We start from the raw sequence: 12,624 nt of genomic DNA on the forward strand, positions 1-12,624 counted from the left end.
AAGATAGGAAAACAAACCTTGTTTGATACCTGATATTGTGTATTCGGGTGTCTGTCGGCCGCCTACCGGAGCCTGCCCAGCTCATCCGAAACTGAACCAGTCGCTGTCATTTTCGTCAATGGCGTGGAACCCTGATGGACTTGACGTGTCCTCCTCCTTTACCTGCAGTATCAGATGAACTGCTGTATTATGTACCTGTATATTCTGAGACACTGGTTCAGATCCACAGAAAACAGACATCAGTAATGCATGGAATGTTAGCAAAGTTTCTTTTTGGAAAGGTGTGTTTGGTCCCGCTGTGATTTGATCCTGTGACCTTGGAAACCAAAGTCCAAGGGCTTACCTGATGAGTTATTGTCTGGTTAATAGTGACATTACCTGCATCATTGATCAAACAGGGGTGTGCAGGTGCGTGGAGGGCGAAGCAGATGGCTCCGCCGCATACTTCACACCTAAGAGGGAATTCTTCGACTATCCCAGGAGAGACAAACGAAAGGAGAAAAGGTGGGTTAAATAAACAGAGCCCTACGTAAGGTGTGCACTATAATGTGTAGTGACCGATACGATTAAAATAAACTTTCTGGAGCAGCGGAGACCTGAACCAGCAACGCTGCGCTGTGGGACAGGAGTCTTAGCCCTAGGCTATAGGAGTTCTCCTTAAAGTTTTGTTTGGATTCAAACCCCTGTTCAGATACCCGCTACTAGCGTACTGAGCCGCAGCGCTATTTGTCTTATGCCTTACACGCATTCCACAATTACAAATAGCATTAGTAACTAGTGACAACAAGGAATAATAAAGGGAAGGCAACACCCCGCCCTGTATTTAGTGTACCGCTAATTAAGGTGCACCAGATGTTTCTCTGAGGTTCCGCTGGCTTTTCAAAATGGTGACCAGCCTGTGAGAAAGATGGGGGAAAATGTTATGTGCAAGATGTTGTTATTAGAAAACATTGCGGAAGTAGCCTACAGCACCTGGTATTCCCAGGCGGTCTCCCATCCAAGTACTAACCGGGCCTGACCCTGCTTAGTTTCCGAGATCAGACGAGATCGGGCGTGTTCAGGGTGGTGTGGCCATAGGCTTTTATCCCCTATATCTGGTATTTTATGGATTTATCTATATACATACCTACACGCACTTAAATATATATATCTATATATATACATGCACAAACATAACTATATATGTATATATACACACACACCGTAGGTAAATAAATACTGCACAGTAGATCCTTTTAATTATTATTGAGCTGAGTCCCAGCTACTGTAATAGAGCAGGTTCCCTGATTTGCAAGTAGGAAAATGCTGGGTATAGGACTCTACTGCAGGAGGAATGTATCTATATTTCAGCAGCCTGAAGTATCGAAAAGTTACAAATCCCAGAGCTGTTGCCTAGCGACGGGGAGACCTGGGAGCCCGCTGAGTAAAGCAGGTTAACTGTTAATATACCTGGGACTTTATTTGTATTTGTCTCTGAGTATGCAAGATTAGCCCACTGGGCTATAGGAGACACTGCAAATATGAAGCCAGGTCTGTGCATGGAGGAAATGGCCGCCAGAGTGAAACTCCTCTGGGCTATGCGATAAAATCTATATAGTGGATAACTGGATTAGTGCTGAGCCACTCTGACTATATCACATTCTCCTCAGCACCATGTGCATTAAACTCACATAAATGCCTATTACACTATAACAGTGGCCGGGGAGCGGAGAATGCTGAGCCCGCTGTACAGAGCGGGAGTTAGCTCCGCCCCCCGGCTATGGCGCCTTATTGCAAAACTAAGCGGGAAGCGAGCTGTACCCTCCGCTGGGCCTGCGAGTCACCGCCGGGGAGCGCTGAGCGCTGAGCCCGCTATACAGCGCTAGTAGAGCCCTGTATCTGCTAGCCGCCGCCGGGGAGTGTTGCGCTGAACAGAGCGCGAGTCGCCGCCTGGGAGCAGGGAGCGCTGAGCTCGCTCTACAGAGCGGGACTTAGCTCCGCCCCCTCCGTACAAGGCGCCAAATTTAAACATTGCTTTGCGCTCGAGCGGGATCCCTGTGCCGGCTCTGTGAGTCGCGCTGAGTGGGGATCTGTGCGGGGGGTGCGGGGAGCTGGGGGAGCAGAGGGTTATCAGAATGACACACACCCGTTTTTCAGTCAGGGTTGTATAAACACATACTCAGCCTCCCCCAATCATCCTGTCTGTTTCTCCATGAGGAGGACAGGTAAGGATACAATAAAGTACATTACAGCCCCAGAGAGCCCTTCTGGAGTGGGTTGTACAACAATAAACAGTGCATTGCTCTAAAAACATACATAGCCACCACAAATAAAGTATACTTCACTCACCACTGTGTTCTTGGTGGATCGGCCCCGACACACGCCGCACGCAGCGGCGTCCAGCCGGAATCTTCTGTGGTGGGGTGGTCCCGACACAAGCCGCACGCAGCGGTGTCCGACCATTTTTTGATACTCACCGCTGCCATGCTGCCGGAATCTTCTGCTGGATGGAGTGGCCGCGACACGCGCCGCACGCAGCGGTGTCCGCCAACTCAGGAGAGCTCAGTGTCTCCCTCAGCCGGGGCCCATCCCTAGCCGCACGCAGCTGCGATGGGACCCCGCCGGCAGCTCCCACGGTGCAGACTGGCAGTGGCAGAGCTGCCAGTCTGTGAGTGTGTGTAAGAAAAATAAAATAATAAAGAAAAAAGAAGAAAATTCTTCAGCTAAACCCAAGTGAACCAGCTACCTCGGGCACTTAACTAAGACTGGCTTGGAGGGGAGATAGTAGGGGAGGAGCTAGCCACAGTGTGAGAATTTTTAAAGTGCCAGCTACCAATACCACCTACTATCTCCCCATTGTAACTACACTCCAGTGGCCCCTAGTGGATGAAGGAGAAATAGGTATTCATTTGCCTCCCAGGGCGCCCCCCTCCCAGCGCCCTGCACCCTCAGTGACTGCCGTGTGAAGTGTGCTGAGAGGAAAATGGCGCACAGCTGCAGTGCTGTGCGCTACCTTTAGAAGACTGAGGAGTCTTCTGCCGCCGATTCTGGACCTCTTCTTACTTCAGCATCTGCAAGGGGGCCGGCGGCAAGGCTCCGGTGACCATCCAGGCTGTACCTGTGATCGTCCCTCTGGAGCTGATGTCCAGTAGCCAAGAAGCCAATCCATCCTGCACGCAGGTGAGTTCACTTCTTCTCCCCTAAGTCCCTCGTTGCAGTGATCCTGTTGCCAGCAGGACTCACTGTAAAATAAAAAACCTAAGCTAAACTTTTCTAAGCAGCTCTTTAGGAGAGCCACCTAGATTGCACCCTTCTCGGCCGGGCACAAAAATCTAACTGGCTTGGAGGAGGGTCATAGGGGGAGGAGCCAGTGCACACCACCTGATCGGAAAGCTTTACTTTTGTGCCCTGTCTCCTGCGGAGCCGCTATTCCCCATGGTCCTTTCAGGAACCCCAGCATCCACTAGGACGATAGAGAAATAGAAATACATCCTTTAAATGCTCTATATTTTTAGTCAGGGAATCCGACCAAGCCACCCCAGCTCTGCACATCCAGGCTGAGGCGATCCCCGGTCGCAGTATAACACCAGTATGTGTGTATATACTTTTTATGATATTTTTCCAGCCTCCTGTCAGCTGGCTCCTTGAGGACGGCCCTATCTATAGACGGTACCGCCACTTGTTCTGATAAGCGTGTGAGCGCCTTATCCACCCTAAGGGGTGTTTCCCAACGCGCCCTAACTTCTGGCGGGAAAGGGTATACCGCCCATATTTTCTATCGGGGGGAACCCACGCATCATCACACACTTCATTTAATTTATCTGATTCAGGAAAAACTACGGTAGTTTTTTCACATCCCACATAATACCCTCTTTTGTGGTATCAGAAATATGTAACACCTCCTTCATTGCCCTTAACGTGTGGCCCTAATAAGGAATACGTTTGTTTATTCACCGTCGACACTGGATTCAGTGTCCCTGTCTGTGTCTGTCGACCGACTAAAGTAAACGGGCGTTTTAAAACCCCTGACGGTGTTTTTGAGACGTCTGGACCGGTACTAATTGTTTGTCGGCCGTCTCATGTCGTCAACCGACCTTGGCGCGTGTTGACATTATCACGTAATTCCCTAAATAAGCCATCCATTCCGGTGTCGACTCCCTAGAGAGTGACATCACCATTACAGGCAATTGCTCCGCCTCCTCACCAACATCGTCCTCATACATGTCGACACACACGTACCGACACACAGCACACACACAGGGAATGCTCTGATAGAGGACAGGACCTACTAGCCCTTTGGAGAGACAGAGGGAGAGTTTGCCAGCACACACCAAAAACGCTATAATTATATAGGGACAACCTTATATAAGTGTTTTCCCTTATAGCATCTTTTTTATATATTTCTAACGCCAAATTAGTGCCCCCCCTCTCTGTTTTAACCCTGTTTCTGTAGTGCAGTGCAGGGGAGAGCCTGGGAGCCTTCCCTCCAGCCTTTCTGTGAGGGAAAATGGCGCTGTGTGCTGAGGAGATAGGCCCCACCCCTTTTTCGGCGGCCTCGTCTCCCGCTCTTAACGGATTCTGGCAGGGGTTAAATATCTCCATATAGCCCCCGGAGGCTATATGCGAGGTATTTTTAGCCAAAAAAGGTTTTCATTTGCCTCCCAGGGCGCCCCCCTCCCAGCGCCCTGCACCCTCAGTGACTGCCGTGTGAAGTGTGCTGAGAGGAAAATGGCGCACAGCTGCAGTGCTGTGCGCTACCTTAAGAAGACTGAGGAGTCTTCTGCCGCCGATTCTGGACCTCTTCTCGTTTCAGCATCTGCAAGGGGGCCGGCGGCGAGGCTCCGGTGACCATCCAGGCTGTACCTGTGATCGTCCCTCTGGAGCTAATGTCCAGTAGCCAAGAAGCCAATCCATCCTGCACGCAGGTGAGTTCACTTCTTCTCCCCTAAGTCCCACGTTGCAGTGATCCTGTTGCCAGCAGGACTCACTGTAAAATAAAAAACCTAAGCTAAACTTTTCTAAGCAGCTCTTTAGGAGAGCCACCTAGATTGCACCCTTCTCGGCCGGGCACAAAAATCTAACTGAGGCTTGGAGGAGGGTCATAGGGGGAGGAGCCAGTGCACACCACCTGATCCTAAAGCTTTACTTTTTGTGCCCTGTCTCCTGCGGAGCCGCTATTCCCCATGGTCCTTTCAGGAACCCCAGCATCCACTAGGACGATAGAGAAAATAAGATTTTACTTACCGATAAATCTATTTCTCGTAGTCCGTAGTGGATGCTGGGGACTCCGTCAGGACCATGGGGATATAGCGGCTCCGCAGGAGACAGGGCACAATAATAAAAGCTTTAGGATCAGGTGGTGTGCACTGGCTCCTCCCCCTATGACCCTCCTCCAAGCCTCAGTTAGGATACTGTGCCCGGACGAGCGTGCATAATAAGGAAGGATATTGAATCCCGGGTAAGACTCATACCAGCCACACCAATCACACCGTACAACCTGTGATCTGAACCCAGTTAACAGTATGATAACAACGAAGGAGCCTCTGAAAAGATGGCTCACAACAAGAATAACCCGATTTTTGTAACAATAACTATGTACAAGTATTGCAGACAATCCGCACTTGGGATGGGCGCCCAGCATCCACTACGGACTACGAGAAATAGATTTATCGGTAAGTAAAATCTTATTTTCTCTGACGTCCTAGTGGATGCTGGGGAATCCGTCAGGACCATGGGGATTATACCAAAGCTCCCAAACGGGCGGGAGAGTGCGGATGACCCTGCAGCACCGAATGAGAGAACTCCAGGTCCTCCTCAGCCAGGGTATCAAATCTGTAGAATTTAGCAAACGTGTTTTCCCCTGACCAAGTAACTGCTCGGCAAAGTTGTAAAGCCGAGACCCCTCGGGCAGTCGCCCAAGATGAGCCCCCTTCCTTTTGGAATGGGCTTTTACCGATTTTGGCTGTGGCAGGCCTGCCACAGAATGTGTAAACTGAATTGTATTACAAATCCAGCGAGCAATCGTCTGCTTAGAAGCAGGAGCACCCATCTTGTTGGGTGCATACAGGCTAAACAGCGAGTCAGATTTTCTGACTCCAGCCTTCCTGGAAACATATTTTTCAGGGCCCTGACAACGTCAAGTAACTTGGGGTCCTCCAAGTCCCTAGTACCCGCAGGTACCACAATAGGTTGGTTCATGTGAAAAACAGAAAACACCTTAAGGAGAAATTGAGGACGAGTCCTCAATTCTGCCCTGTCAGAATGAAAAATTAAGTAAGGGTTTTATATATGATAAAGCCGCCAATTCTGACACACGCCTGGCTGAAGCCAGGGCTAATAGCATCGTCACCTTCCATGTGAGATATTTTAAGTCCACAGTGGTGAGTGGTTCAAACCAATGTGACTTTAGGAAACTCAAAACAACATTGAGATCCCAAGGTGCCACTGGGGCACAAAAGGAGGCTGTATATGCAGTACCCCTTTTACAAACATCTGAACGTCAGGCACTAAAGCCAGTTCTTTCTGGAAGAAATTCGACAGGGCCGAAATTTGAACCTTAATGGACCCTAATTTTAGGCCCATAGACAGTCCTGTTTTCAGGAAATGTAGGAAACGACCCAGTTGGAATTCCTCTGTAGGGGCCTTCTTGGCCTCACACCACGCAACATATCTTCGCCAAATGCGGTGAAAATGTTTTGCGGTTACATCCTTCCTGTCTTCGACCAGGGTAGGGATGACTTCATCTGGAATGCCCTTTCAGGATCCGGCGTTCAACCGCCATGCCGTCAAACGCGGCCGCGGTAAGTCTTGGAACAGACAAGGCCCCTGCTGGAGCAGGTCCTTTCTTAAAGGTAGAGGCCACGGGTCTTCCGTGAACATCTCTTGAAGTTTCGGGTACCAAGTCCTTCTTGGCCAATCCGGAACCACGAGTATCATTCTTACTCATCTCCCTCTTATGATTCTCAGTACTTTTTGTATGAGAGGCATAGGAGGGAACACATACTCTGACTGGTACATCCACAGTGTTACCAGAGCGTCCACCGCTATTGCCTGAGGGTCCCTTGACCTGGCGCAATATCTAGTTTTTTGTTCAGGCGGGACGCCATCATGTCCACCTTTGGTTTTTCACAACGGTTTACAATCATGTGGAAGACTTCCCGATGAAGTCCCCACTCTCCCGGGTGGAGGTCATGCCTGATGAGGAAGTCTGCTTCCCAGTTTTCCACTCCCGGAATGAACACTGCTGAGAGTGTTATCACATGATTTTTCGCCCAGCGAAGAATCCTTGCAGTTTCTGCCATTTCCCTCCTGCTTCCTGTGCCGCCCTGTCTGTTTACGTGGGCGACTGCCGTGATGTTGTCCCACTGGATCAATACCGGCTGACCTTGAAGCAGAGGTCTTGCTAAGCTTAGAGCATTGTAAATTGCCCTTAGCTCCAGTATATTTATGTGGAGAGAAGTCTCCAGACTCGATCACACTCTCTGGAAATTTTTTCCTTGTGTGACTGCTCCCCAGCCACTCAGGCTGGCATCCGTGGTCACCAGGACCCAGTCCTGAATGCCGAATCTGCGGCCCTTTCATAGATGAGCACTCTGCAGCCACCGCAGAAGAAACACCCTTGTCCTTGGAGACAGGGTTATCCGCTGATGCATCTGAAGATGCGATCCGGACCATTTTTCCAGCAGATCCCACGTAAAGGTTCTTGCGTGAAATCTACCGAATGGGATCGCTTTGTAAGAAACCACCATTTTTCACAGGATCCTTGTGCAATGATGCACTGATACTTTTCCTGGTTTTAGGAGGTTCCTGACTAGCTCGGATAACTCCCTGGCTTTCTTCTCCGGGAGAAAACATCCTTTTCTGGACTGTGTCCAGAATCATCCCTAGGAACAGTAGACGTGTCGTCGGAAAAAACTGCGATTTTGGAATATTTAGAATCCACTCGTGCTGTCGTAGAACTACTTAAGATAGTGCTACTCCGACCTCCAACTGTTCTCTGGACCTTGCCCTTATCAGGAAAGCGTCCATATTTCTTTTAAGAAGAATCATCATTTCGGCCATTACCTTGGTAAAGACCCGGGGTGCCGTGGACAATCCAAACGGCAGCGTCTGAACTGATAGTGACAGTTCTGTACCACGAACCTGAGGTACCCTTGGTGAGAAGGGCAAATTTGGACATGTAGGTAAGCGTCCCTGATATCCAGTGACACCATATCGTCCCCTTCTTCCTGGTTCGCTATCACTGCTCTGAGTGACTCCATCTTGATTTGAACGCTTGTATGTAAGTGTTCAAATATTTCAGATCTCACCTAGCCGTCTGGCTTCAGTACCACAATATAGTGTGGAATAATACCCCTTCCCTTGTTGTAGAAGGGGTACTTTGATTATCACCTGCTGGGAATACAGCCTGTGAATTGTTCCCAATACTGCCTCCCTGTCGGAGGGAGACGTTGGTAAAGCAGACTTCAGGAACTTGTGAGGGGGAGACGTCTCGAATTTCCAATGTACACCTGGGATACTACGTGTAGGATCCAGGAGTCCACTTGTGAGTGAGCCCACTGCGTGCTGAAACTCTTGAGATGACCCCCTACCGCACCTGAGTCCGCTTGTACGGCCCCAGCGTCATGCTGCGGACTTGGCAGAAGCTGTGGAGGGCTTCTGTTCCTGGGAATGGGCTGCCTGCTGCAGTCTTCTTCCCTTTCCTCTACCCCTGGGCAGATATGACTGGCCCTTTTGCCCGCCTGCCCTTATGGGGACGAAAGGACTGAGACTGAAAAGACTGTGTCCTTTTCTGCTGAGATGTGACTTGGGGTAACAAAAGGTGGATTTTTCAGCTGTTGCCATGGCCACCAGGTCCGATGGACCGCCCCTTTATACGGCAATACTTCCATGTGCCGTCTGGAATCTGCATCACCTGACCACTGTCGTCTGGCAGATATGGACATCACATTTACTCTTGATGCCAGAATGCAAATATCCCTCTGCGCATCTCGCATATATAGAAATGCATCCTTAAAATGCTCTATAGTCCATAAAATCTTGTCCCTGTCAAGGGTATCAATATTTTCAGTCAGGAAATCCGACCAAGCCCCCTCAGCGCTGCACATCCAGGCTGAGGCGATTGCTGGTCGTAGTATAACACCAGTATATGTGTATATACTTTTAGGATATTTTTCAGCTTCCTATCAGCTGGCTCCTTGAGGGCTGCCGTATCTGGAGACGGTAACGCCACTTGTTTTTATAAGCGTGTGAGCGCCTTATTCACCCTAAGGTGTGTTTCCCAACTCGCCCTAACTTCTGGCGGGAAAGGGTATACCGCCAATAATTTTCTATCGGAGGAAACCCACGTATCATCACACACTTCATTTAATTTATCTGATTCAGGAAAAACTACAAGTAGTTTATTCACACCCTACATAATACCCTTATTTGTGGTACTTGTAGTATCATAAATATGTAACACCTCCTTCATTGCCCTTAACATGAAACGTGTGGCCCTAAAGGAAAATACGTTTGTTTCTTCACCGTCGACACTGGAGTCAGTGTCCGTGTCTGTGTCGACCGACTGAGGTAAATGGGCGTTTTTACAAGCCCCTGACGGTGTCTGAGACGCCTGGACAGGTACTAATTTGTTTGCCGGCCGTCTCATGTCGTCAACCGACCTTGCAGCGTGTTGACATTATCACGTAATTCCTAAATAAGCCATCCATTCCAGTGTCGACTCCCTAGAGAGTGACATCACCAATACAGGCAATTTGCTCCGCCTCCTCACCAACATCGTCCTCCTACATGTCGACACACACGTACCGACACACAGCACACACACAGGGAATGCTCTGACAGAGGACAGGACCCCACTAGCCCTTTGGGGAGACAGAGGGAGAGTTTGCCAGCACACACCAAAAACGCTATAATTATACAGGGACAACCCCTTATACAAGTGTTTTCCCTTATAGCATTTTTATATATGTAATCATATCGCCAAATAAGTGCCCCCCCTCTCTGTTTTAACCCTGTTTCTGTAGTGCAGTGCAGGGGAGAGCCTGGGAGCCTTCCTCACAGCAGAGCTGAGCAGGAAAATGGCGCCGTGTGCCGAGGAGAATAGGCCCCGCCCCCTTTTCGGTGGGCTCTTCTCCCGGAGTTTGTGAGATCTGGCAGGGGTTAAATACATCCATATAGCCTCAAGGGCTATATGTGATGTATTTTAGCCATAAAAAGGTATTATACATTGCTGCCCAGGGCGCCCCCCCCAGCGCCCTGCACCCTCAGTGACAGTTGGTGACTGTTGGTGAAGTGTGCTGACAACAATGGCGCACAGCTGCAGTGCTGTGCGCTACCTTATGAAGACTGAAAGTCTTCTGCCGCCTGTTTCTGGACTTCTGGACCTCTTCAACTTCGGCATCTGCAAGGGGGGTCGGCGGCACGGCTCCGGGACGAACCCCAGGGTGAGACCTGTGTTCCGACTCCCTCTGGAGCTAATGGTGTCCAGTAGCCTAAGAAGCAAATCCATCCTGCACGCAGGTGAGTTTTCTTCTCTCCCCTAAGTCCCTCGTAGCAGTGAGCCTGTTGCCAGCAGGACTCACTGAAAATAAAAAACCTAACTTAAACTTTTATTCTAAGCAGCTCAGGAGAGCCACCTAGATTGCACCCTTCTCGTCGGGCACAAAAATCTAACTGAGGCTTGGAGGAGGGTCATAGGGGGAGGAGCCAGTGCACACCACCTGATCCTAAAGCTTTTATTATTGTGCCCTGTCTCCTGCGGAGCCGCTATATCCCCATGGTCCTGACGGAGTCCCCAGCATCCACTAGGACGTCAGAGAAAATAGGATTTTGGTACTTACCAGGTAAATCCTTTTCTTTGAATCCATAGGGGGCACTGGACGCCCACCCAGAGCAGTTTTACCTGGGTTGGTTTAAGCTCAAAGGAGCTTATGGTAACACAGTTTACCAGGGTTGTATTAAGCTCAGAGGAGCTTATGGTAAGAAATTTTCACCGATTGGTTCAAATTATCGGTTATGGGGTCAACTGTTTAGTTGACAGTAACGTTATGGGTCAACTTTGTTGTTGTCCGTTATGTGATAGGAATTCTCCATTGTCAACCTCTCTATAGTCTTGTTCGCTCAGTAAAAAACACTGAGGTCGTACACTGAGGTACTCTGGGATATGGAGGGGTGGAGAGTTCTAAATTTAAATATTCAGTGCCTTTGTTTCTGCTACGCCGTCCATATCCCAAGAGTACTCCAGTGCCCCCTATGGATTCAAAGAAAAGGATTTACCTGGTAAGTACCAAAATCCTATTATCACACACAGGATAACGTAAGGTATGTACGATGCAGCAGTAAGTGTCTGCCACTAATGAGCAGGAGAGGAGAGGAACAGGGCGGCACAGCTCTGGCTGGTTATCTATATATCACACACAGAGGAAAGCCGCTATAACAATTATTACTAGTATGCCTGAGACACACACAAGGACAGTCTCAGTGCTTTTAGCTTCAAACGTTTCCCTCTTTCCTCATGATGGGACCTTTACTCAGGACTACCCGGGGCGGCCGCAGGTAAGTGTGAGAATAAGGTAGAACCTGTGGCCACAGTGTTCCACACACACACACAATGGGGGGGGATTCAATTCATCTCCTTGTGCCAGACAGGGGTGGTGGTACTGCACGTGTGTGTGATTGCTGCAATTTCCCTTTATACTGTATATGCAGAGAAGTGTCAGCCGACCTGTGACTACCGATGTGATATGACTGCTAGGAAACGCTCACTCTCCCGCTGTACCTTTTGGGGTGTATCTGGGGTTGAGGACAGCGGGAAGCACAAAACGCACGGCTCCATCAGCTTCCACAGGCAGCTCCTGCACGTATTTCAGGGTCACCTCCGCCTCCTGCCCGGGGGGTAGATTCCCAACGCTGCAGCTGAATACGTCGGCAGAGCTCTCGTCCTCCTCCAATAGGAACGCCTGCTGACCCTTGCTCATGGCTTCATCGTAGGTTTCTTTAGCCTAAAACATGAAAAAGGGATATGGGGGGGGGGGGGGGTCATTATCTTGCCCAATTCATCAGCCACTCAACTCCCTCATTAATAAGCCCGCTGCCATAAAGATGGGCGTAGGGAGGTGTCAACGCTCCCCATTGGGTGGGCAGAGGCGTACCACGCTGCTGTTGGGTGGGCCAGGACACTGTACTCTATCTTTGTATAGGGTCACACCGGTCATGGATCTACAGCGTCTGGTTTGTGCTATTACGTAATGGGGCTTATATAATAGCCTGCGAGCTGCACGCTCTGAAATCAGCGGATAGTTACGCCGTACGTGGCATTCAGATGATAATGTATATACTATAGGTACTTCAGACAATACTCAGGCTGTGGAATCCGGCAATGGGGGAGCTCAGCGCCCAATCTTCACCTCTGCGGCCAGTGGCTGTCGCAGCGTAGGGTATAGGAGCTATACACAGGTTTGCTGAATATTCTCAGCAGTTCTTTATCTGTCAGCATCAGATACGGAGCGGGCAGGGGAAAATGCGACAGCGCGGGACCTCCATTGTCCATGCTGATACTCGCGGGGGCGTAATACTAAATATATGAAAATGGAACTTTTGTACTCTTATTCCCCCCAAACATAAAGAAAATAAGATTTTAAACCT

At 49.6% G+C, this 12,624-nt stretch overlaps 1 protein-coding gene and 1 non-coding gene across 4 annotated transcripts in view; both read right to left on the bottom strand.

Moving 5' to 3' along the window:
• LOC135054368 (von Willebrand factor A domain-containing protein 5A-like) overlaps positions 1-12,624 on the bottom strand; it is a 188,169-nt gene that overhangs the window by 164,414 nt on the left and 11,131 nt on the right. For all 3 annotated transcript variants that reach the window (XM_063957558.1, XM_063957559.1, XM_063957560.1), the window contains one exon: positions 11,759-11,981. In XM_063957558.1, coding sequence (XP_063813628.1) covers positions 11,759-11,981 — 223 coding nt within the window. The remainder of the gene's footprint in view (positions 1-11,758; positions 11,982-12,624) is intronic.
• Positions 961-1,079, bottom strand: LOC134949942 (5S ribosomal RNA). Its single transcript, XR_010183192.1, has one exon. It is a non-coding gene; the product is annotated as a 5S ribosomal RNA (ribosomal RNA).

The sequence above is a fragment of the Pseudophryne corroboree genome, chromosome 1, assembly GCF_028390025.1.
Source record: "Pseudophryne corroboree isolate aPseCor3 chromosome 1, aPseCor3.hap2, whole genome shotgun sequence".
Taxonomy (NCBI): domain Eukaryota; kingdom Metazoa; phylum Chordata; class Amphibia; order Anura; family Myobatrachidae; genus Pseudophryne; species Pseudophryne corroboree.